This window comes from Eptatretus burgeri, chromosome 8, assembly GCF_056783735.1.
Source record: "Eptatretus burgeri isolate ZD-2024b chromosome 8, Ebu_testis_v1, whole genome shotgun sequence".
Lineage (NCBI taxonomy): Eukaryota > Metazoa > Chordata > Myxini > Myxiniformes > Myxinidae > Eptatretus > Eptatretus burgeri.
In genome coordinates this window covers 90,810,156-90,833,851 of record NC_140968.1, presented here as the reverse complement: position 1 = coordinate 90,833,851, position 23,696 = coordinate 90,810,156, and the positions used below count along the sequence as shown (strand labels likewise).

General features: G+C 44.1%; 1 protein-coding gene across 13 annotated transcripts in view; it reads right to left on the bottom strand.

The window, feature by feature from the left end:
- The window catches only part of IQCK (IQ motif containing K), a 130,975-nt gene that overhangs the window by 105,193 nt on the left and 2,086 nt on the right, over positions 1–23,696 (bottom strand). For 9 of the 13 annotated variants that reach the window (XR_015061143.1, XR_015061144.1, XR_015061145.1 and 6 more), the window contains exons 1-3: positions 13,410–13,484; positions 13,262–13,317; positions 95–6,135 (exon numbers count right to left, since the gene is read on the bottom strand). Coding sequence is in view for 7 of the 13 variants with exons in the window: in XM_085892980.1 (XP_085749106.1) it covers positions 95–302 (208 nt within the window). In the remaining 6 variants the exon portion in view is untranslated. Of the gene's footprint in view, positions 1–94; positions 6,136–7,367; positions 7,438–13,261; positions 13,318–13,409; positions 13,509–23,196; positions 23,331–23,696 lie in introns of those variants that run through there. The other 4 variants (XM_085892982.1, XM_085892985.1, XM_085892984.1 and 1 more) reach the window with 3 other exon arrangements.

Here is a 23,696-nt window from a genome sequence, read left to right as displayed (position 1 = left end):
TCAAAAGGTCATCCTTCTGTTGCCCCGCTAGTACCCTTTGAAGTAAAAGGTATCTATGATTGCAAAATTACATGTGTACTGTCTCGTTACTTACCGTCGATACGTTTCTCCAAAGTTTGTTTTGCTTCAGGAATTAATAAATAATGGCATCTAGTACCAGTGATGTCACCATGAGAGAAAGCTTCAGTAAAGGAGAAATCAAAACTCTTGTTTGGTTCACCATAGATAATACAGAAGTAAAATGCACATGAAATGCAGCAAAAATAATAATGATTGCAATTCTTCCGAACACACGTGTGCATTTTCGAACTGTTCGGCGATGGGTGCCATCCTTTATGGAAGGAAAAACGGAAGTGCAGAGCGATTCCCACAATGTTACAGACACTTCAGAAGGAACACTTTTGCACTGGAATCACATGATGGTTTCACCGCTGGACAGAAGGAAGTGAAGAGGAGGGAGTTATGTTGAATCCTGGTGTTGCCTGGTGTTGGCTTAGCGATTAGGGTGGTGGCTTGGGATCCTTGGGTCCTGAGTTCAAGCCCCGTTGGCCGCTGAATTAACACCAGGGGTTGATTCAGCCTATCATCCTTCCGAGGTCAGCGAAATGAGTACCAGTGTACTGGTAATAGGGGCACTGCATCAGCAGCATATCCGTGCTGCTAACCAATGATACAACAAGCAGCCAAAAAGGCTGCACACGAAGGGAAGGGGTATTGAAGGATTTATTAAATCTGGTATTGGTGTGGCACAGGTACGATGAGCCGAATGGCCTCCTCCTGCACGTAATTTCCTTGTAATCCTTGAATGATGTGACATGAAATATGTCTATTATGCATGTGGGCTTATTGAACTTTTGGGATGACCCTTATATGAATGCAAGTTTCGGCTAAGGTCAGAATACACAACGGAGCAAGAAAGACCTTGCGACTATTATTAACGTGGATAGACTGGTCATTCACATTGATAAAGCACCACTACAGTCTCCAAGTTCACCTTACACACCATTTCCTTTAATCTTGAGTATTTCATTCGTGTAAAAGAGTTTAACTGATGTACTCTGCTCTGAGTTTCAAAATCAAGGGGACAATTCTCAGTGGGGGTCATATGATAAGGTAATTAAGGTACAGGTTAAGGGCATTTGACCAATCATGTCTACAACATGCCCATTATTACAGCATTCCATCTACTGCAGGTATGATAATTGTACAGCCAAACCCAAGCAGGGGATACAGCCAGGACACCATCACACAATGGCCTCCTCTTTCAAAGGCTACTGTGGACCTGATCCAAAACTACCATTCAAGTGCAGTGCTAGCAGAGGGTGCTTTATTATGGAGCATACTCGCCTTCAGATTTATCAGGAATTTGGCCGTTTATCTGCATTCATGCCAATGCAAAGGATCACGTCATACATTGTAGTCAAAATATAAATGTGTGTGGGAAATATGTAGATAAGAGCAGTCACGAATAAGTATTTATGTACATATTAGGTATATTAGTTCTTCTTTGGCATGCAGCACAAGGCTTCTGGGTAGCAACGTTGGCTGAGGGTGAGACTGTGCCACTGATGTGTAGGTTTGGGTATGAACTTGGAATTTGTTCATGGTGCTGGTGATAGCTCACCGACTCTTCGTGAAAGCCATCGTGGAATCTTTCACTAATGCTGGCAGATGGGTGCCCAGTTAAACGTCCATCCGAGGGATGGTACACACATTGATGAACCACCCTGCCTGTGAAACAGCAGAATGATAGTTTATAGCTGGGTTGGGATTCAAATCCAGGCGAGACAGATGGCAGGCAAGTATGTGTACCTCTCGGCCAACCTGCCAGTCCAGGTAGACTCGTTGATTGAATGTTTATAAATACGAGTGCACTTGTAAGTTAATTATTTGTTTGCGAGTACAAGCAGGCAGGTTTTATTTTTCCCTTTAAATTAATTTATTGCCCCTGCTTCAATAAAATTTCTCACCTTTAAACAATGCCGGTCCTGTATTATTGGAGACACACTAACCAACTGGATGGTAACTCAAAACTTTAAATCTTGGGAGGACCCCATGTTTGTTTATTGGGAATCTCGGAGATTAAGAAAACCCTGAGGAGCCTCCGTCCAAGCTGCCCCTTCCCCCCCCCCCCCGCCCAGTCTTCCTATCTCTCTGTGGAGTAATAAAAGGAGTGGAGGGAAAGATGGAGAGTGGGAGAGAGAAAGGAAAAAGAATGAGAGGATCTTCTTCCTCTTTTGTCTGCAGCAAATGGTTGTGTGTAGCATCATTTGCCAGGAAGTGTGGCTGTGCCACTGCTGCAGTACCTCCTGTAGATTATAGCAGGAATTTGGAATTTGTTGAGGGTGCCAGCGATAACCTGCCTACTCTTCCTAAAGGACACTGTGGAATCTTTAACATCCAACAACTACTGCTAGTCGATAAGACGCCCAGTTTAACGTTCATCCTGGGGATGGCAAACACATTGATGCATCACTCTTCTTGCGAATCACCAGGATGACAGTGTATACATGAGTCAGCATTTGAACCCAGACTGCACAGCGAAGACACCAGTGTGCATACCTCTAGTCTATGCTGCCAGCTCTAGGGGAAGGGCAACAGAGGGAGAAGAGGAGAGAAATGGAGAGGCAGAGGGGAGAGGGACATAGAGAGGTTTAGAGGTATGAGAGGGAGAGATAGAGATAGAGATAGAGATAGAGAAGATATAGAGGGAGAGAGGGGGAAGAGGATGGGAAGAGAGGGATAGAGAGATACCTGGATATATTTCTGGGACACTGTCTTCCATTCCCCTCCCGTAGTGCTGCCTTCCATTCCCCTCCCGTCGTGCTGCCTTCCATTCCTCTCTTCTCGTGCTGCCTTCCATTCCCCTCCCGTCGTGTTGCCATCCATTCCCCTCTTCCCATGCTGCCTTCCATTCCCCTCCCATCGTGCTGCCTTCCCCTCCCCTCACGCTGCCTTCCAGTCTAATTAATAATTATATATGAAACAACGAGAATATAGAGAAGCCTAATTCATAATTGTGTCATATGTCAAAGGGCAAAGTCATGGTGATTATAAATCGTCCTCATGAGCACGTCCTCTGCTGTGTTGGGTGAGACGCCCATTTTTGTTTTTAATCGCTTCTGTGTTTCTTCACATATTTACCATTTGGCTTCAGTGTATCTGTTCAGGCCACAACGTTGTTGTTTTTTTTTAGCTCACCTGGAACATAATTCCGGGGAGCTTATGGGATGGTGTTTTGTCCGTCAGTCCGTCCGTCCACAAATACTTTCACAACTTCTTCTCTGAAACTACGCACACAACTTCGAAGAAATGTTACCACAATGTTCATCACCGTGTATGTACCAAAGTTTGTTCATGACATGAGAGAAATCGGGCCCCAAGGGGGTCTACGGGGGTTGCCCCTCAAAATAGGCATTTGCTTTCTACTCAGAAACCACACATGCAATTCTGATGAAACTTGACCACAACCTTCATCATGCACGACATGCCAAAGTTTGTTCACGGCATTAAAAATAATAATAACAAGAGCGCAAGTGAGCACAATATACGCCCGAACAAGAAGGTATGTGCAGAATTGTGCTACTAGATGGAAAACAGCATCCTGGTTGCCATGGCAACCACTTTAGATGACGAACGTATGTCGCGACACACCGTCTCCACAGTCTGTACCTATGTACCAAATATGAAATGTGAAAGTTGAAAACTTTGGGAGTTAGAGTGAGGACAGGAACGGACGGACAGACAGACAGAGAGACAGAGAGACAGACGGACAGACGGACGGACGACCAGTATCACATAAGACGCCCCAATATATATCGGGCGTATAATAAAAAAATCGGGGTCTGAGGGGTCTATGGAGGGAATTTATGGGGGGGGGGGGTTGCCTACACGAAAACGACACTTGCGTTCTTCTCAGAAGCGACACACACTTTTCCGATATTATTATCTTGCCAAAACGAAGTTTTTGCAAGATATGTTCGTCAGCTTGTATGTTTTTTATCTTGCAAAAACGAAGTTTTTGTAAGATATGTTAGTCAGCTTGTTAAGTTGTCGAAGACAACTTCTGTCACTTTGTACAGTTAAGTGTGTGTGTGTGTGTGTGTGTGTGTGTGTGTGTGTGTGTGTGTGTGTGTGTGTGTGTGTGTGTGTGTGTGTGTGTGTGTGTGTGTGTGTGTGTGTGTGTGTGTGTGTGTGTGCGTGCGTGCATCAATTTTCTCAGCGGTCCTTGTGTATATGTCCACGAAACATTTTGACATGAAAGATAATCACCCAAGGACTGAACCTATAAATTTGGGTGAACCTGGATCAAATGATGACGTCACGAAAAATTCACAAAGTTTCAAAAAATCCCAATCATTTACATGGGACGAAATTTCAAAAAATCATTTCTCCACCATTTCTTGTTCAATTGCTTAGATATTTAATGTGCTTATGTAGGGTCATAATATCTTTCACCGTGCCATGTTTCAACCAGATCGGATCCAGATTGTGACGTCACAAAATGTTTGAAATTTGCATTGAAAAGCCCATTTACATGACAAAAAAATTCTTAAAATTCGAAAGTTTTATATTTTTTCGCTCAAACTTTTAGGGAATGTAAAACATACGATTGGCCATTTGCTGACGTAATTTGATCAACTTCCGGTTTGTATTCTGGATCCCATCAGCAAATATGTGTCATAATTTGGCCATTTTTGAAAGCACGTATCTCCATCAATTTTGTGATATGTGGCTCAAACTAGGTGAGAATGTAGTTCAGATATTACTCTTTCATGAGATATCCAGGCCTTCGTTGTGACTGTTCTGGTTCAATAGTTCGCCTGACACCGAAAATTCGTCTATCGCGCTCAGGCGCCAATGGCACTATTCTGCAAACGTGATGTATTATTTTGCAGTGCAGGCCAGTTTTATTAACAATGAAAGGCCCTCCACATCGTACCAATCCATTATGACGTTACCATCACGCAGGTGTGTCAATTCTCCGTTTTCAGTAAGAATTTTGCTTGTTTTTATGCGGAGGAGGTGGAGGTGATGATGGAGTTTTTGACTTAAACCATTGACATCACATTCCACATTCGAATGTTGTTCATGATGACAACTGATTGAACTGTAAATGCTGTTTATTATGCTGTATCCGTGTGACTGCAATGAAGTTATAATACATTTTCAAACAACTTCGACAACTTCCTCACTCCATGAGTGATTTGTTTTTTTGTTTGCTTGTTTGTCTGTAATCACGTATAAAAAATTCTGCAGAGCACAGTTATCATCGGAAATTTTTGTAACTTCGCATATCAGAGGCCTATACAGGTCCCTTTCAGTGTGCAAAATTTTGAAGGTCAAGGTCAAAGGTCAAGGTCACTTTGGCTCAAATCAGGGGAGTCGACGAAACCCTTATTTTTTGAGTAATTTTGATCGATCGTCTTCAAACTTCATGGGAATATAGTTCATGGTCTGGCGCTCAGCTGATTAATTTTTGGTGGCGATTGGCCTTGACCTTCATACGTTTTTTTTGTTTGTTTGTTTTTTTTTGGTCTGTAATCACGTATAAATCACTCTGCAGAGCACAGTTATCATTGGAAATTTTTGTAACTTCGCATATCAGAGGCCTATAGAGGTCCCTTTCAGCGCATAAAATTTTGAAGGTCAAGGTCAAAGGTCAAGGTCACTTTGTCACAAATCAAGGGAGTCGACGAAACCCTTATTTTTTGAGTAATTTTGATCGGATCGTCTTCAAACTTCATGGGAATATAGTTCATGGTCTGGCGCTCAGCTGATTAATTTTTGGTGGCGATTGGCCTTGACCTTCATGGTTAGCGCCTCAGGTCAAACATATTTGACCCCAAGGTCAAATTTTCAAGTTTTAGGAACCATATCGTGTAGTACCTCAAATTGACCACCTCGATGAGTGCTTTCTAGATATGTCAAGCTTGAGACATTATGATGTCATTTGGTGACTTTATGAGGCAAAAGCATATTTTTCATGGTTACTCTGTAGAATGATTCCCATCGGAATCTCTCGTAGGCAGATATTCCTCAAGGAGTCGCTCCTGGTGGATAGCAGCTCTGTTCACCTCAGTGTGACCTTAAAGAAGTCACACGTGGTCACCTTTTGGCAAGATACGGGTCACCCTGTGGGTGACATTGGTTTATTATTATTATTATTATTATTATTATTATTATTATTGCGTATGGCAGCTTAGCTGCCGGGGTAGCTATCATTTCTTGGAAGTGCGACTGTGTCCCTGATGCAGTGCCCCTCTACCAGTACGCACTGGTACTTATTTCGCCGACCTCAGAGTGATGACAGGCTGAGTTAACCCCCTGGTGTATGAATTCAGCGGCCAACAGGGCTTGAACTCAGAACCCTAGGATCCCAAGCCGCCACCCTAACCATTAAGCCGACACCAGGCACTATTCCGATGAAACTTCACGACAACCTTTATCACCTGTGGTGTACCAAAGTTTGTTCATGACATTAGAAAAATCGGGCTCTCAGCAGGTCTAAGGGGGGTTCCCCCTCAAAATATGTATTTGTTTTCTTCTCCAAAACTACAAAAACAATTTCGATGAAACTTGACCACAACCTTCATCACCCATGATGCACCAAAGCATGTTCATGGCATAAAAAAATAATCAGGGTCTAAGGGTGTCTTCAGGGGGGTTGCCCCCCCCCCCCACAACAGAGATATTTGCTTTCTTCTCAGAAACGACACACAATTCCGATAAAACTTGACTACAACCCTCATCACCCATGATGTACCAAAGTTTGTACATAGCATTAAAAATAAATCCATAGGTATTTCCTTTATTCTCTGTTAAATATTTTGTGGGTCATCCATGCCTTCCAGTGGTTCCCTGGTTATCTTATCCAGCCGCTACCAGGTGAGTGCCATGGGGTATTGCCCTAATGTTTTCCCATTTTGAGCTGAGGTCATCAAATTTTCAGCAAACCTTTATTATGAGAATATGGATAAAATATTTAATGAAATCTACATTTTTCTTTTCAGTTGATATTTCCATCAAGTTCAGTTCGAGCACAAAGCAGATGCATACGGGCTTTGCATTTTGAGATGCTTTCTAGTTTGCCCTCTGTTTTCCTTTAAAAAAATATTTAATCTTTTACAAGTCTATATAAATTGTTCAAGATACAAAGTTTACCTGTAACCTCTCTTGTGGATATTTGTGAAAACAAAATGAATACGATCAAAACTTTCTGAACTGATTGAAAGATAAATAATAAAGCTTTCCATCTCACGTAGCAGTTTGGTGTGAATGACCACTACTCTGTGCTTATGTAATCATCATATTGTTAAACAAAAAACACATAACCACATAACCACATCCCAATCCCAGGCACTCACATGCTTGGCGGTCAACAGGGAAGGAAGAGGTTGACGACGATTCAGAACATGTTTCCCCCGTGGTATGTTCCTTGAGAAATCAACGTGTGAGCAACAAAATTCCAGGTGTAAAACAGGTGAATGATAAAGAGGGGATTGATGACGATGTCATCCTTTGCTTTATGATTAATCAAGAAAAAAAAAACAACAACATTGTTTACATCATTGGAAGTTTTGAATGAACCAATGTACAAGAACAACTTGAAAAAAAGCTGGGTTTTATTTTTATTTTTTTTAAGTATTTTTCAAATGTCTTCATGATTAAATCAACAATCTTTCAGTGTCATATCATATATTCTAAATATATATATATATATATATATATATATATATATATATATATATATATATATATATATATATATATTGTTGCGAATTCGCGCTCGCCGGCGTGTGAACGGCCACGTGACTCGAATCGCGGCACGTCGCCCACCGGACGGACAATTCTGTCGTGACCCTCTCGGACTAACGCCGGGAGCTAGTCACGGGTGGGCCTTTCAGCCTCACCACGATCGTGCCAATCGGCCACCCGCGTGGGATAGGGTTGTTCGCCAAACTCGACCGACCTAAGTACCCACGCGGATGGTAGACCGGGCGATCGCACCTCACCGCAGGTCGACTCCAGACACGGGCCACTTAAGCTGTCCGTTCCGTACTACCGGGATAACCGAGCGGTGTTATCGTCGGCCTCGACGGTTCCGATTAATTATCGGGCGTATTAAGCCCACGACGAACCCGTTACGTGAAGCAAGATGGAGATTCAAACAAACGAAAGGACGCAGCGAAACGGGGAACAATTCAACATGCAAACACTTCATTCACACCGAAACAGAGCACACATATCGCAATTAAAACCAATTATGCACAATAAGCAAATGTAATACGAAAAACAATAAAGCAACGACGACGCAGAGCTACAACCGACTAAGACCGACACACGGCAACACTTAACAGTTTTACTTCACCAGACTGGCGCCACACACACACGTTTACACAGAACCCAAAAGAAATGGAAGTCGCGACTTCCCTGAGCATGTCGAGTCCCTCTCCGACGTCCGTTGACAGGGTCCCGCCTGGCCGCGACTCCGTGCCCGAGCGTGGTAGGCGAGTCCTCTCCTGCGTGCCTCGCGCCTGCACGTGTTGGCCACTCGACGCCACGGACCGAGTGTTCGGCGCTATCCCAGCGCGGATAGAGGGGGGGGGGAACGTGGATGGCCAAAGTCGGGAGAGGGGAATGGCGGACGCTCCTTCCCGCCAGCGGGGTCTTACAACTGCCCCAGAAAAGACCCGGCCAGCGGTCACCAGGACGAGCGAGCCGGAAGACGAGAGCAACCACGAAGCAAGAACATCCACCAAGCAAGAGCATCCACCAAGCAAGAGCATCCACCAAGCAAGAGCATCTACCAAGCAAGAGCATCTACCAAGCAAGAGCATCTACCAAGCAAGAGCACCTACAAAGCAAGAGCATCGACCAAACTGCTTCCCCCCCCCCCCGTCTCCGACTTTTATATCCTCGAGCTCCGCCCTGTTGCTCCGCCCCGTTCTTTGCTCCACCCCCCCCCCCTTTCGAGGCGCTTCGAGAAAGGTCTCGAAGAGGGGCGTTCCTCCTCCCTGGCCGCGTCACACGGCACATCCACCAATCGGGGCCAGCTGCCCTCCCCTCGCTTCTCTCCCCTCACACCAAGCGCGGAGAAGAATGGCGCGAAAAGCCCACCGAGCGTCCATGTTGGGTTTTATTTGAAATAAAACATAGAGAAAGAAAAACGACTGACTCGAAACGTCGCAGCCCAAATGAATCACATTTATTCCCTCTAAACAACGGGTTTGGGGCTAACTACACATGTACTTAAGAGATATCTCATCTACGGGACCTGAATGGTGGTTTGCGAATTTCCACAGCCGTAACAATATATATATATATATATATATATATATATATATATATATATATATATATATATATATATATATATATATATATATATATATATATATTCTCTGCCAGTCTGTCTGTCATCATGTCTGTCCATTCAGGGAGGGGCTTCAAAATCACATCGGAACCAGTTTGTTCGCTCCGCATAGCTCTGAGGCTTCATCGGTATCTGGTGTACATTTGAACACTCAATCAACATGTTTTCTTGTCATGAAATAAAGGTACACTTTGAGGAAAGAAGGGTATGTTTGATTATCGCTGAGGAATTGAGATAATGGAAGTTTTGCCATGAAACGATCGAGGCTGTGGTCAACTATACACTACCAAAGAAAACGATCGCACAATCAAGAGTACTGTTGAGTTTATGTATGTTAAAAACAGAACACGTTGTCTATCATGAAGGAAAGGTATGCAGATGAAAGGAAATAGTCATGATTGAAGTCTTTAATAAATAAATAAACTCCAACCTATCCTTTTGGTTTTCTCCTGAGTTTTCAATGCTGAATGGTGTGCAAGTACAGCAGGCCCACCTCAAACGTGGGATTCTGAATCGCAGTTGAATCATTGTGGTAAAATGTGCCGATCGTGGCACAGGTCCATTGGACTATCGCGGTCTGGCACAGAGGAATACACAACCCGCATCCCCATCTTACCTCACAGCCACATGCTGCCCTCCATTGCACTCAGTTGCTCTTTCGATATCATGTTGCACGGACTGTTATCACATGATATCGCATGATTTAGTTTGATATATTGTGATTTTGTTTGTTATCATGTGATATCACAGGATTTAGTTTTCGCTAGTCTTTTCATTACATGGTGCTGTGTTCGTGACAGTAAATAGTTATGACGAAGAAGAACATGTCGGGTGTTTGTTTTTAATTTTCTTTGTATACAATGTTGAGGCTCGTATAAAAGCCAAGACACAGAACATACAACAAGGGGAGCAGGAGACAAGGGGGGGCAGGAGAGGGAAGGACAAAACAGCGGGGAACAGAGACATAAGGAAATCTATGGAAGGGAGAGGGATGGGGCGGGGAACATGGGTTATACAAGATGGACGCTACAGGGACTTTCAGGTCCAGACACAACAGGGACTTTCAGGAAGAAAATCAGGGAATTTGAAGCATGTGGGTCTGGGGTGGATTAACGGGGGTAAAAAAGATCGTGGTGTTGGATGGGGGAAGAAAAGAGATGGTGGTGAACAGCTGTTTTGAAGACCTGGATGCAAAAGTGGGAATGAAGAGAGTGTGGGAGTTTGTTCCCAAGGTGGGAAAAAAAGAGGAACTATAGAGTGAAGGTGAGCAGTGATTCTTGATTTTGGTAGTTTTACCAGAAGGGGGTTGCTGGCGGAACTTGAGCAACCTGCGGAAATATTGGGGGGGGGGGGGACATATCGCAGACAGCACAGGGGGTGAAGCCGGAGAGGAGACGGTGGAAGACAGAAAGACCACCGACCTGTGGAACATTTGGGGAGAACACGTGGGGTTTTAGTGAAATAAGGCAAATGAAACATTATAAAATGTTATTAAAAGCTTTGAAAGTAAGAAGCAAATTGTTTCATTTATGAGGATGTCGGCTCAATTGGGAGGTAATGAGAAAGGAAGAAATAAAGAATGAACGAAGGAAGGAAATGAGGCAAAAAGAGTTTGTGATTTTTTTTTCGAGGAAAAATATTTGTTTGTTTGTTTTGAAGCTCGGAGGGGGAAATAAGATAAAGTTGAGGAGCGTGAAAGAGAACACTTGGGATAAAGCAGAATAAGGCACATATCTTGAGAGTTTTTCGCTAGTCTCCATGGAGAGGTGCTTGAAATTCAAGCGAGATGGATGCTGTCATGACACCTTACACAAAGGTCTATAAGGACGTGCAGAACAAAGAAAAGCAGACAACGAGCTTCTTCACAAAGTTTGATGACCCAGATGACCCTAAGCCAGGGACGTCAACGTCATCTCAATAACCTGCAACGCCCTCCATCATCATCATCATCATCATAATCGTCATCATCATCAAAAGTAAGTACAATTTTAAGTTTTTCACTTTTACTCATTTAGGCAAAAAACGGAAAAAAAAGTCAATAAATTTTACATTTGGTTCCCCTAACCCTATTTTCCCCATAAGGTCTTAACTTTGCGCATCATGATTTTGCCCAACGCAGGGTTTCTCAAGAACATAACCCCCGCAAATGGGGAGGGTCTACTGTGCAGAACTTAAAAATGTTTTCCAACAACTATATTTCACACATGCATGAACATGCAATTCACATATGATGTGACGTTTATTTCCGTTTGTGTGTGTCACCATTGCGGTTTGACGGCATGGTCATAACGCTGTGTGTGCATTTTGTGAACAAATAAATGTATTGTAATCTGTTGAGTTGTGTAGATTCATTACATGGCGATGAGGAAAAATATCTAGTCTGGACCATGACTTCTTTCAGCTGTGTCGATGAATTTGACCATTATGGAGGAGAATTCGACACGACGTGTGGCATGTTAGAGGCAACAAAAAGCAGGTTGGTAGGAATGGAAAGCAGGTTTTATTTTATTTATTTACTTTTCCCAAACGTGATAAAAACGCTATAATTCGACATTGGTACTGTCAGTGACACAAAATAGACCATAATACTGAGATAGCCATTTATTAATGAGAAATGAGAGGAAAGTTCCAAGTGTACAACACCCTCTCCCAACCCTCACTCCTTGCCTCCCTCCTCTCCCCTGTGCATGATCCTCTCCCCTCTCAAATCAAGTCAATCAAGTGAATCCTCCCAAGTCAATCAAGTCAAGGCAGGAGAAAGTCTCTCCACACCCTCTCCCACCCTTCATCCTCTACCTCCCTCCTCTCTCCCTTCTCCCTCCCTCTTCTCCCCTGTGCATTGTGCGTGATGAGGGTTGCTGAAAAAATATAATTTTTTAATGAGACCAAAAAAAAAAAAAAAAAAATTTGAATCTGGCCGGTGTATAGGCAAACGACCGCTGCATCGATAGCTCTTGGAAAAAAACAAATTTTCTTTGCTGTGAAGAAATATATAAGTATATAACCTCCCATGTTGTACGTTGCTCAACCATCGTAAGAATGAAAGGCTTCCTAATTATTATTTTTTTAATATCATGGTATTTTATCCCGATATTCTGCTGGTGAATCATAATGGACTCGCATCTGAGGCTGAGCTGTCCGATTAGATTCAGGTCAGGTCAGGTATGGGAGCATGTGCCAGAACAGCGCGTCACTGCGTCCACTTTCCGTCGGTACTCCAGGGGCCTCCGTCTGGCCATCCCCCAGGCAGATGTCAGGCCCATCCCCATCTCCTTGAGATGATGGTCAACCTGCTGCAACCATGAGGCACGTGGTCGGCCCACTGGCCTCCTCCACTCATGAGACTCCCTCGCTGAGAGAGCCAAGATTCGATTCCCGATGTTTAAATGAATCCGAATGGAAAATTAATTCCGGTTTGCTGTGAGCAGGGGGTGCTGCATTGTGAAGCACGCCGTCCTATTTGCATGCATTCCATCGCGAATGTTAAAGATCTATCCCAAGACAGATTTCCCACAAAGTGTTTAGGCCACATATCTAGGCATACCTTTAGCCTGGTGTTGGCGTAGTGGTGAGGGCAGCGGCTTGGGATCCAAAAGGTCCTGAGTTCAAGCCCCGTTGGACCACTGAATTAATACACCAGGTGGTTGACTCAGCCTGTCATCCTTCCGAGGTCGGCGAAATGAGTACCAGTATACTGGGCCGGTGTATACCCCGGTTAAAATAGGTATACCATATCCCTGTGTCTTAAGAGGCGACGAGGGTTGCGTCAGGAAGGGCATCCGGCGTAAAACCTGTGCCAAATCATTATGTGGATCATAATGGATGATCCGCTGTGGCGACCCCTAACGGGAACAGCCGAAAGAAGAAGAGAAGATCTAGGCATACCTTCACTGGGACGTGCAACCACTTCGCTTCCAGTGAATATCTCTCCGCAACCGCATCTGGAAAATTAATGTAATGAGCAAAAAAAAGTTGAGGAAAGGAAAGGGAAAAAAATTATTCATCAATAATAATAATAATTTTGTCACAGCACCTGCGCAAACTGCTTGCCACAGACTCGTCTCCATGGTGACTCAATCCGAATGGATCAACGGTCGATACGTGATGACGTCATCACGCGCTGGGATTGCATCTGACGTGACAAAATACATTCGGCGGTTGAGAAAATTGGTCTCGTTTTCCTCCTAAAAGACTAAAAATAAATTATTTTGTGAAAATAATTATTTCGGGTTACTCAAAACTATTCATTGTTTGTTACAATTATATTATTGTGATGAAACTGAAGAAGAAGAAGATGCGGTTTTCGTGAGGAAGTGGAAAAGCAGGCTCGACGTTGGCCCTGATTGGAGCACACGGCGTTGTTTGGCGTCGAGCGCAGCTGTCATTCAACACTGTAGGATTTTAGAGAATCATTGTAGTAATGTCCTACTTACTATTGGTTCACGAAAAAGTAAAAAATATTTTCACGAAAAAAATAAGTGACCACTATATTCGTTATTGTTGTTTGCCTGTTGGGTGGTCGATCGAGTCGAAAAAAAAAATTCCAAAAATGTTTTTTTTGAGATTTGTTCTACCCTTATTATCAGTATTTAAAATGGCGATTTCAGTTAATACAATGGCGATTTCGATGAAACTTCGTTGGTAGGTTCGTACCATGACCTAGTTGTGTGCAAATGAGAACCGTTGATATGGACACCACCGTTGCCAAGCAACGGGACTTTGAAATTTTTGAAAAATCATTAAAAAAAAATTTCGAAAATCAAAAATCGGGCCACGAGCGACTGTGGGCAGTATATTCAGCCATATTGTCCAAAATTTCCAGCCGGATCCTATGAAAACTGTCGGAGAAGATAGACTTTGAATGAACCCTGGTCGAAAACAATAAAAAAAACGAAGTTCGTTCTATCTCAGAGACTATGAGTCAGATATACATGAAACTGGTATGGTAGGTTCATGGTATGTCCTAGTTATGTGTGAGAAAGAACCGTTGCTACGGACCCCTCCGTTGCCTGGCAACGGTCGAAAAACCTCTAAATGTGGGGGTATTTTAACGAAAAAACAATCGGCAGCATTAACCCTTGAAGCTGGAATCATGAATTTTCTTGTGCATAATCCTCAGGTCATTCCCTATCGAACCTACTGACGCGATGGGCCCATCGCGTCAGTTTCTATTGGGTAGTCGACTACCCATGTCTGCCTACCGGCTTGTCTGTCTGTATGTCTGTCTGTCTGTCTGTCTGTCTGTCTGTCTGTCTTGAGCATAGCTCCGTGGGTTTTGATCCGATCCTGATAAAATTTTGGTGGGAGGTTTATATCATAATCTGGTTGTGTTTTCCTGAAAACGGGTGAGGTGCGCCCATTATGGGCGGAGCCACGCCCAAAAACATGTGTTTTTAGGGGGTAGCCGATTTCAATTTGCATCTTCTCCAAGGGGGTTTGTCGAATCTGACAGCGGTTTCGGTATTTGGTTAGCCCAATGGCACCTGCATAGCCCCAAGGAGCTCGATTTTTCATTTTCATCCCAAGGTCAAGGTCACAAGGTCATGAACTTAGAAAATTGCGAATTTTGAAATAAAAATCCATCTTCTCCTTGGGGGTTTGTCGAATCTGGCAGGGGTTTCGGTATTTGGTTAGCCCAATGGCACCTGCATAGCCCCAAGGAGCTCGATTTTTCATTTTCATCCCAAGGTCAAGGTCACAAGGTCACGAACGTTGAAAATTTTGAATTTTGACATAAAAATCATACGAACGCCCAAACTTTGAGAGCTTGGATGACAATATTTTTTATGCATAATCTTGAGGTCATTCCCCACCTAAAATCTTGAAACCATTTTGCTCTATCTCGAACACCTTTCCCGTGGCGCCCCCTTCAAGTTTGTTTTTACGCTGATTTCATCAAAGTATGGATAATCCGAGGAGTGCGAAATGCCACATAGCCTATATGACGTTATATTGTTCCTGGAATGTTCCAGAGGAAGTTTTGCACCAAAGGTCATAATCCTTGACCTTTGACCTTTAAAGTTCAAAAAAAAAATGACCGTTTTTACAGCGATTTTTCCCTGCTGTGCAGGGGTTGGCTTTTTCTTGAGGCAATGTTTTATGGCCGGATGCCCTTCCTGACGCCAACCCTGGTGGCCTCTTACGACACACAGGGATATGGTACACCTATTCTAACCGGGGCATACACCGGGACCAGTACACTGGTACTCATTTCGCCGACCTCGGAAGGATGACAGGCTGAGTCAACCCCCTGGTGTTAATTCAGCAGCCAACGGGGCTTGAACTCAGGACCCTGGAATCCCAAGCCACCACCCTAACCACTAAGCCAACACCAGGCTTGACCTTTAAAGTTCACAAAGGTCAAATTTTCAAAGTTGTGGGAATCGAACCGGGTTTTTACCTTCTTCGACGAAATAACTCCAATAAGCTATAGCACGTATCCTGTTTCCTTATTTTAATGTCTACAACATTGTTTTGTGACCTTTAAAGGTTATGCAAAGGTCAAATTTTGAAAATTGTTGAACGAAACCGAGTTTTCGACATTTTGCAGCTAATAACCCGTCACCCGTACCACATCATGTTGATCATTTTTATAACTTGGTCAAACATTATCACATTGTCTCATCCTTGACTTCTGAAACAATCTACATCGTCAAATACCGCTCGTGAACCATCGTGGTCTTCAGACTTGTAATATCCTACTTGCTCTATAACTGGAGTAATATTCTACGAGCTATCTAACAGCCATCGATGATCTTCATCTGGACAGGCTGAACACACTTATAAATTATAATTAGATGACCCATGAACCCGTTGGGTTCCCGTTGTAACAGGGGTTGATGAAAAAAATCATTTCAAAAAAAAAAAGATAGCTCCAGCGAATTATACCACTGAGGTTATTTACATTGATCAAATTCTCCCAAAGAGTACTTGACTGAATCGGGAATTTATTTTTTAATAATTTTTTTCCGTTTCCCGATTTGAACAAAACTTGATACTGCACACCGCAGGAGAATGGTGAGTAAGATGGCCCTAAAAATTTTGCACTATCATGTACCGTTTTGGCTGTATTTCGGGAACATACATATATACATACATACAAGATGAGAGTTTTAGTAATATACTAGACGACCCGTGAATCTATTGGGTTCCCATTGTGACAGCCGTTGATAAAAAAAAAATCATTTAAAAAAAAAAGAAAAAGATAGCTCCAGCGAACTATACCCCTTTGGTTGTTTGCATTGATCAAATACTTCCGAAGAGTACTTGACTGAATTGGGAATTGTTTTTTTAAATTTTTTTCACCGTTGCAAAGTGTTTCTTTTGTGGGTATAGGAGGCATCCACAAAATTAAATGTCCCGCCAGGGATGCCACCTGCAACAACTGTGGAAAGAAGGGACATTACGTTAAGGTAAATAAATTGACGTCAGCGGCTGTACGTAGTCGAGGGAAGGTAGTGGCCGCTTCACCGTGTTGTTCGTCAAAAGCGATTGTAAAAGTACAGGTATATGGACATGCGGCGGAAGCATTTAACCATACCGGCAGCTCTGAGAGAGTTGTCAGCAGCGCAATGGTAAAAGACCATAAATGGAAGGTCTACCAGCCAAAAATAGAGCAACCATGGCTTCAACATCATTACTTCAACAGGGACACTTCAAAATCGAACTCGCCATAGCGAGATTCACTTATCATGCTGTAAAGTTGCTGCAACTCCGAGATTTATGTGCAGATCTCATCTTAGGACACGACCTATTACAGCAGCACTCGGAAGTCGAGATACCCTTCGGTGGAGATAAACGTCCTTTGACAGTAAGCGTATTAACTACCGCTGCAGTATCGCCTCCCTCGCTGTTTGCAAATGTATCTCCTGAATGCAAACCAATAGCCATCAAGCTGTGGCGATACACAAACACCGATGCAAAGTTCATCGCATCTGAAGCCAAGAGACTACTCGATGACGGTATCGTAGAACCCAGCGACTCGCCATGGCACACGGAAGTCCTGGTGGCATCAAATCAGAACCATGAAAGACGAATGGTTGTTGATTACTCACAAACGATCAATCGGTTCACACAACTCGATGCCTATCCATAGCCACGCATAGACGAGATGGTAGGAAGTTTTGCTAAATACCGAGTCTCCAGTACACTCAGATTCCTATCACAGAAGAAGACAAACCCTATACAGCATTTGAGGCGGGTCAGAGACTTTATCAGTTCTGGAGAATTCCCTTCCGAGTTACTAATGGGGTAGCAAGTTTCCAACAAATTAGACATCATTTCAGAGGAAAATCTAAAGGACACCTATGCTTACGTGGATATTGTCACGGTGTGCAGAAGGAATCAGGTAGAGCATGATGCAAATTCAGAGAAGTTCCTAAATATCGCCAGAAAGTATAACCTGCCATTCAATGATGACAAATGTATGTTCTCTGCCAAGACTATTGACTTACTACGCTGTACGATGGCCAACGGCACGATCAAATCTGATCCTGAATGCCTGCGCCCCCTTCGGGAACTACAAGCTCCTCATGATATGCCGTCATTGCGTTGCATAATGGGTATGTTTTCTCACTGTTTGCAACGGATTACCCGATATTCTGAGAAAATTTGTCCTCTCGTGCAATGTTGAAGCTTCCCACAAGCTTCAAAGGCTTTCAAAAGTCTCAAGGACGACGTCGCCAGTCCATTACCTCAAGAACGAGGTAATGGACTGGTGGAAAGATAAAATAGCATCATCTGGAAAGCTGTGACTTTAGCTTTGACGTCATGAGGACTAATGATTGGACAGTGGGAGGCTGTCCTTCCTGATGCTCTGCATTCCATACGCTTGCTGCTTTGCGCATCGACTAATGCCACTCCTCACTAACGACTGTTTGCCGACCAGCGCCGATGCACCAGCGGTCACTCTGTGCCTACCTGGTTGGCTTATCCTGGTACTGTGCTCATGAAGCGCCCAATACGCCAGAGTAAGTATGAACCAATGGTGGATGAAGTGGAACTTATCGATAGCAATCCTGAGTATGCTCACGTTTGACTCCCTGGCGGCCAGGAGACCACTGTGCCAGTTCACCATTTGGCACCCCCCCTGGAGATAGTACCTCTGTGCACATGAGGGAGGATATCATTCCCATGAGGCAACAGTATGCCAGGCTTGACAGGTGAGAAAACCCCAATTTCTCCATCTATAGCAAACGAGCGAGTGAACTCGCAGACGGGGAGGCTCAGCAGGTCTCCACCATTCCCGTCGCCAGCTGGGATTCCCAAGTCCCCTGACGAGGTCGTCGAGTCTCCTTCACGCAAGTCCCCAGTTTATTCTCGAAGAGGGCGACTAATAAAGGCCCCAAAAGACTCAATCTGTGAAATGACAAAGCTAATGCCAATAACGTAACATCCAACCAATTGAAGTCGAGTGGCAAATTTACTACACAATCTGAATGCGAGCGACAACTTGATAACTATGCTATTATACATCTACCATCAATAAACAAATGTTAGACTGCATACAACATGATTACTATCTCGGAGAATAGATCTTAAGAATGTTTGTTGACGTCAGCAGTGAAAGAAATTCACCATTTAGTAGCGAACGAATTTATATTGTGTTCTGTTAGATGAGCCTGCTAATCTGAATCGTCGGAGTCGCGTCACTTCAAATGGAACAAGGCTCTTTGAACGACTTTGGGCAATCCGGTTGAATTCTAAAGGTGGGGAGAATGTAATTGGAACTGAAGAAGAAGATGCTGGTTTTCGTGAGGCAAGCTTGGTTTCCGGAGGAAGTAGTAAAGCAGGCTTGACGTAGGCCCTGATCGGCCGGTTGAATTCTAAAGGTGGGGAGAATGTGATTGAAACTGAAGAAGAAGTTACTGGTTCTTGTGAGGCAAGCTTGGTTTCCGGAGGAAGGAGTAAAGCAGCCTTGACATAGGCCCTGATCGGCCGGTTGAATTCTAAACGTTGGGAGAATGTGATTGAAACTGAAGAAGAAGTTGCTGGTTTTTGTGAGGCAAGCATGTCTGAGGCAAGGTTTCCGGAGGAAGTAGTAAAGCAGCCTTGACGTAGGCCCTGATCGGAGAGCATGTGGTTGGTTGGCACCTCGCGCAGCTGTAATGCGATATGGTAGAATTTTAGAGAATCATTGGAGTAATGTACTACTTTACTTGTTGCTTTGTCATATCTGATTCGTTATTGCTGTGTCTTGTTTATATTTGTCGTGGCTGCTTCAATCAAGTGAATTAAAGCCTATAAACTGGAGACGGCTTCTTTCTTCCATTACAATTGTACTGTAAAATATAATAGTTATTTGGCGTTTAAGCAAGGTTCAGGGGTGTGTTCCGTGAGCAAGCAGCTTGCTGTCGCTAATTTCCAAGCCAGTCATTTCGTAGCAAGCGCTTTGCAAGCTACTCTAGTACGTTCGGCGAGAGGGGCTGATTGTTGTGTTAGTAAAAATGTCCGTCGTAGTGAGATTCAAAACTACACACAACAACCAATGAAATGTGTAAAGGTATATTCTCCTGTTATCAAGTATACTCATAATATTATTGAAAGGTGTATGTCACACTTTAATGTTAACTCGACATTTCATCCTAATTCTTCAAGCTATACAAACATGCAATCACCGCATCTTATCTTATCCTCAGGAATCGCATCTTATCCTCAGGAAAGACGTTAGCTGGAAATGGGAAGCTGCCCAAAGAAGAGCGTTAAAGGCCGCTCAAACCATGCTGTCCTCCTTGCCATTACAGCCCATCCAAGGAACTTGTTCTCAGTTGTGATAGCTCTTCATATGGCATTGGGTGTGCGTTGTTGCAAACAAATGGAACCAGTTGCGTAATGTCCAGCCTGTTGCGTATGCATCAGGAATCCCATCTGACACTGAGCGTCGCTTTGCTCAAGTAGAACGAGAGGCGTTAGCTTGTGTCTGGCGCACCTTTACAGATGCACCAATATGTCTTTGGAAGACATATTACCATCGAGACTGATCACAAACCCTTGTTTGGCTCTGGTTTCTCCAAGGAGACCTTTCTGCCCACATCATCAGGTCATGTACAACGTTGGGCGTTGACCCTTGCCGGTTATGACTATTCATTGGTTTACCACCCGGGTTAGGAAATGTACTGTGCTGACGTGCTCAGTCGCTTGCCACTTCCCGTAACCATCCCAGAACCTCCACAATCTGGCGATATTCATCTCATGGCCAACGTCATTCATGATGAGGCACCCGTAACCGCTAAGCAGATTGCTTGTGCTCCCAATAGCAATCCAGATTTGTCGCAAATTAAATGCTGTGTTATGTCAGGTAATTAGGCATCACTACCAGAATGGGCGAAATCGTACCTCATCCAGAAGGATGTGCTCTCCATTGATGCCCACTGTCTGCTTTTGGGTAGCTGAGTGATAATTCCACCTAAACTCCATGGGAAAATTATCAGTGAACTCCACAATGCTCATCCAGGCAGAGTCACCATGAAGGCTATTACTCCGAAACAATGTTTGGTGGCCTGGTTTGGACAGTGACATTGAGTCTGGTGCACGCCATTGTTACACTTGTCAAGCCCATGCCAAGACACCACCACAGTCTCCATTGGCCATGTGGTCATGACCATCAAAACCATGGTCCAGACGATACATCGACCATGCTAGTCCATTTCAAGGGACGCTTTTCCTTATCGTAGTTGATGCCCACTCCAAACGGATTGAAGCTCTCGTGGTGCCATCCTCATCCTCTGCTGTAACAATTGAAGCTCCACGTACCATGTTCGCACAACATGGTATTCCAAACTCCATTGTATCAGATAATGGATCGACATTTACGAGTTCAGAGTTTCAGAACTTTTCTAAAATGAATGGCATTAAGCACTACACATCTGCCCCCTACAAACCTGCCAGTATTGGTCAAGCCGAACGTGCTGTTCAGATCATCAAGAATGGTCTAAGCCGTATCAAGGCTCCATTCAATCTCGTCTAGGTCGTGTGTTGCTCAACTACCGCACCAGACCACATCAAACCGGTCGCTCACCTGCCAAGCTTCTGATGGATCGTGAATTAACAACACAGTTATCATTTGTATACCCGGACATTACGGTCAAGGTAGAGAATAACAAGTATCAACAAAAACGTAATCACGACCAAACGTCTGTATACCGCAACTTCCAGATCAATGAGCCAGTATACGTGTTGAACTCCGGATGTGGAACCAAGTGGTTATCTGGCATCATTATCGATAACATTGGTGAAATGATGTTTCTTGTGAAGTTGTGTGATGGTAGATGCATGCGTAAACATGTTTACCAACTCGGGTTGCGTCGTCATGGGGAGCCAAACATTGAACCGGCTCAAGTGCCTTTGTCACCCACTCCTGCATCAACACCACCTGCGTTTCAACCTGAGGTGTTTTGTCATGAAAGCTTTTCATCAATGTACCTGAAGTCCTTCCCGAGCCTATACCCCTTATTGAGAAACCCACAGGAGATGCAAGCAAGGACAGTCCTCTCCTAGCCCTTCAAAGATCAGCGCGTGTGTGTAAGCCTCTTGAGCGTCTTGATTTGTATTAAAAAAACAAAAACGTGTGTGGGGGGGGGGGGGTGGGGAGATGACATATCAGTAGTGTATGATAATGCATGCATACATGGGTGCACCGGGGCATGGTTAAGCAGAGTCATGTGACCCGCCCATGTTACAATGCTGTGATGTGCGGTGTTATGCCCGTGTCCACATTAAACCTGTTGTTACCACTTCAGAGCCTTCGTCCTCGTCTATCGAGTACATTACAGTAGTGAACAGCTGTTTTGAAGACCTGGAGAGAAGAGTGGGATCGAAGAGAGTGTGGGAGTCTGTTCCAGAGGTGGGAAAAAAAAGAGGAATGAAAGAGTGAAAGTTAGCAGTGATTCTTGATTTTGGTAGTTTCACCAGAAGGAGGTTTTTGGCGGACCTTGAGCGCCATGCAGAAATATGGGAGGGGGGAGGGGGAAGAGGGGCAATGTCAGAGAGGAGACGGTAGAAGACAGAAAGACCACCGACCTGCCTCTGGTGAGAGAGTGAGACCCAAAGCCTCAGCTTCATCGTGGGAGATACCAACGATCCCAAATGCCTTGGTTTCCACAGCGTGAAGCCGAGAAAGGTGAGAGGCGGGAGCACCAGCCCATAGGGGAGAGGAGTACTCCATCAGGCTGTGGATGAAAGCTGTGTACGTGGTCAGGATGTCAGGTGTGCCAAGGAAGGACTTTGCATGACGGAGGATGCCCAGTCGGCACCTGGCTTTGGAGGCCAGGTTGGAAATGTGACTTTCCCAGGAAAGATCATAGCAGATAGTGAGACCCAGAAGCTTGAATGAAAGGACTTCTTCAAGAGGATTGTTGATAAAGTAGATGAGGGGTGGTCTCCAGATGGTCCTTTCTGAGAGACATGGTGAGAGTGAGATTCGTCAGGATTAAAAGACATGTTCCACGTGTTGGACCAGTTTGTGATTTTATCCAGATCTTCAGAGAGTGAAGAGGCTGCTGCTTGCCGATCTGAAGGAAGACAGATGGTACGGCAGAGAGTCAAGTCGTCAGTAAATTGAGCGCTTGGAATGAAGCTGCTTGCAAATGGAACATTTATTCTCCCAGGAAAATAACTTAATACTGTGTATGAAGTTATAAAATTATATAACTTTGGAATTAGGTATATCATCCCTTTAGTCCCGCAGACACGGATCTCAGGATTCTATTGGTCACGCGGTTCTCAAAACAGTTGTTGCGAATGTTGTTGTTGTGTCCGTAGACTGAGTAATCAGCAAAAAGTACGCAAAGCAGGCAGGTTTATTCGCATCGTGCCAAGCTCACCCATGCGCACAGCCTCCAAGCCAACCCACAGTACAACGTCATCAACTTCGGTGCAAAGCAGATCACGTGGTGCCAAAGCAAGGAACAAGGAACTCCAACACAGGTGGAAGCCATTCAGCCCATCATACCTGCAAGGACACCACACCAACCCATCGACACAAGATCCAAGGAAGAAAATGCAAAAAAATATGTTTTTAATTAATGAAATATAAAAATATATCTTCTTTCCTTCTTTCGGCTGCTCCCGTTAGGGGTCGCCACAGCGGATGATCCGTATACTGATTTGACAAAGGTTTTACGCTGGATGCCCTTCCTGACACAACCCTGGTCGCCTCTTACAACACAGGGATAAGGATTGGGTTTTGCCATGATTTCGGGCTGCCCTACACCCTCTCATAGCATGGCCCAGCACAGAGCTCCCGTCCTCAAGCGATCCTCCAACCCAAGCCTCCGAGTAGCCGGATTACAGGCGCATGCCACTACGCCCGGTAAATATAAAA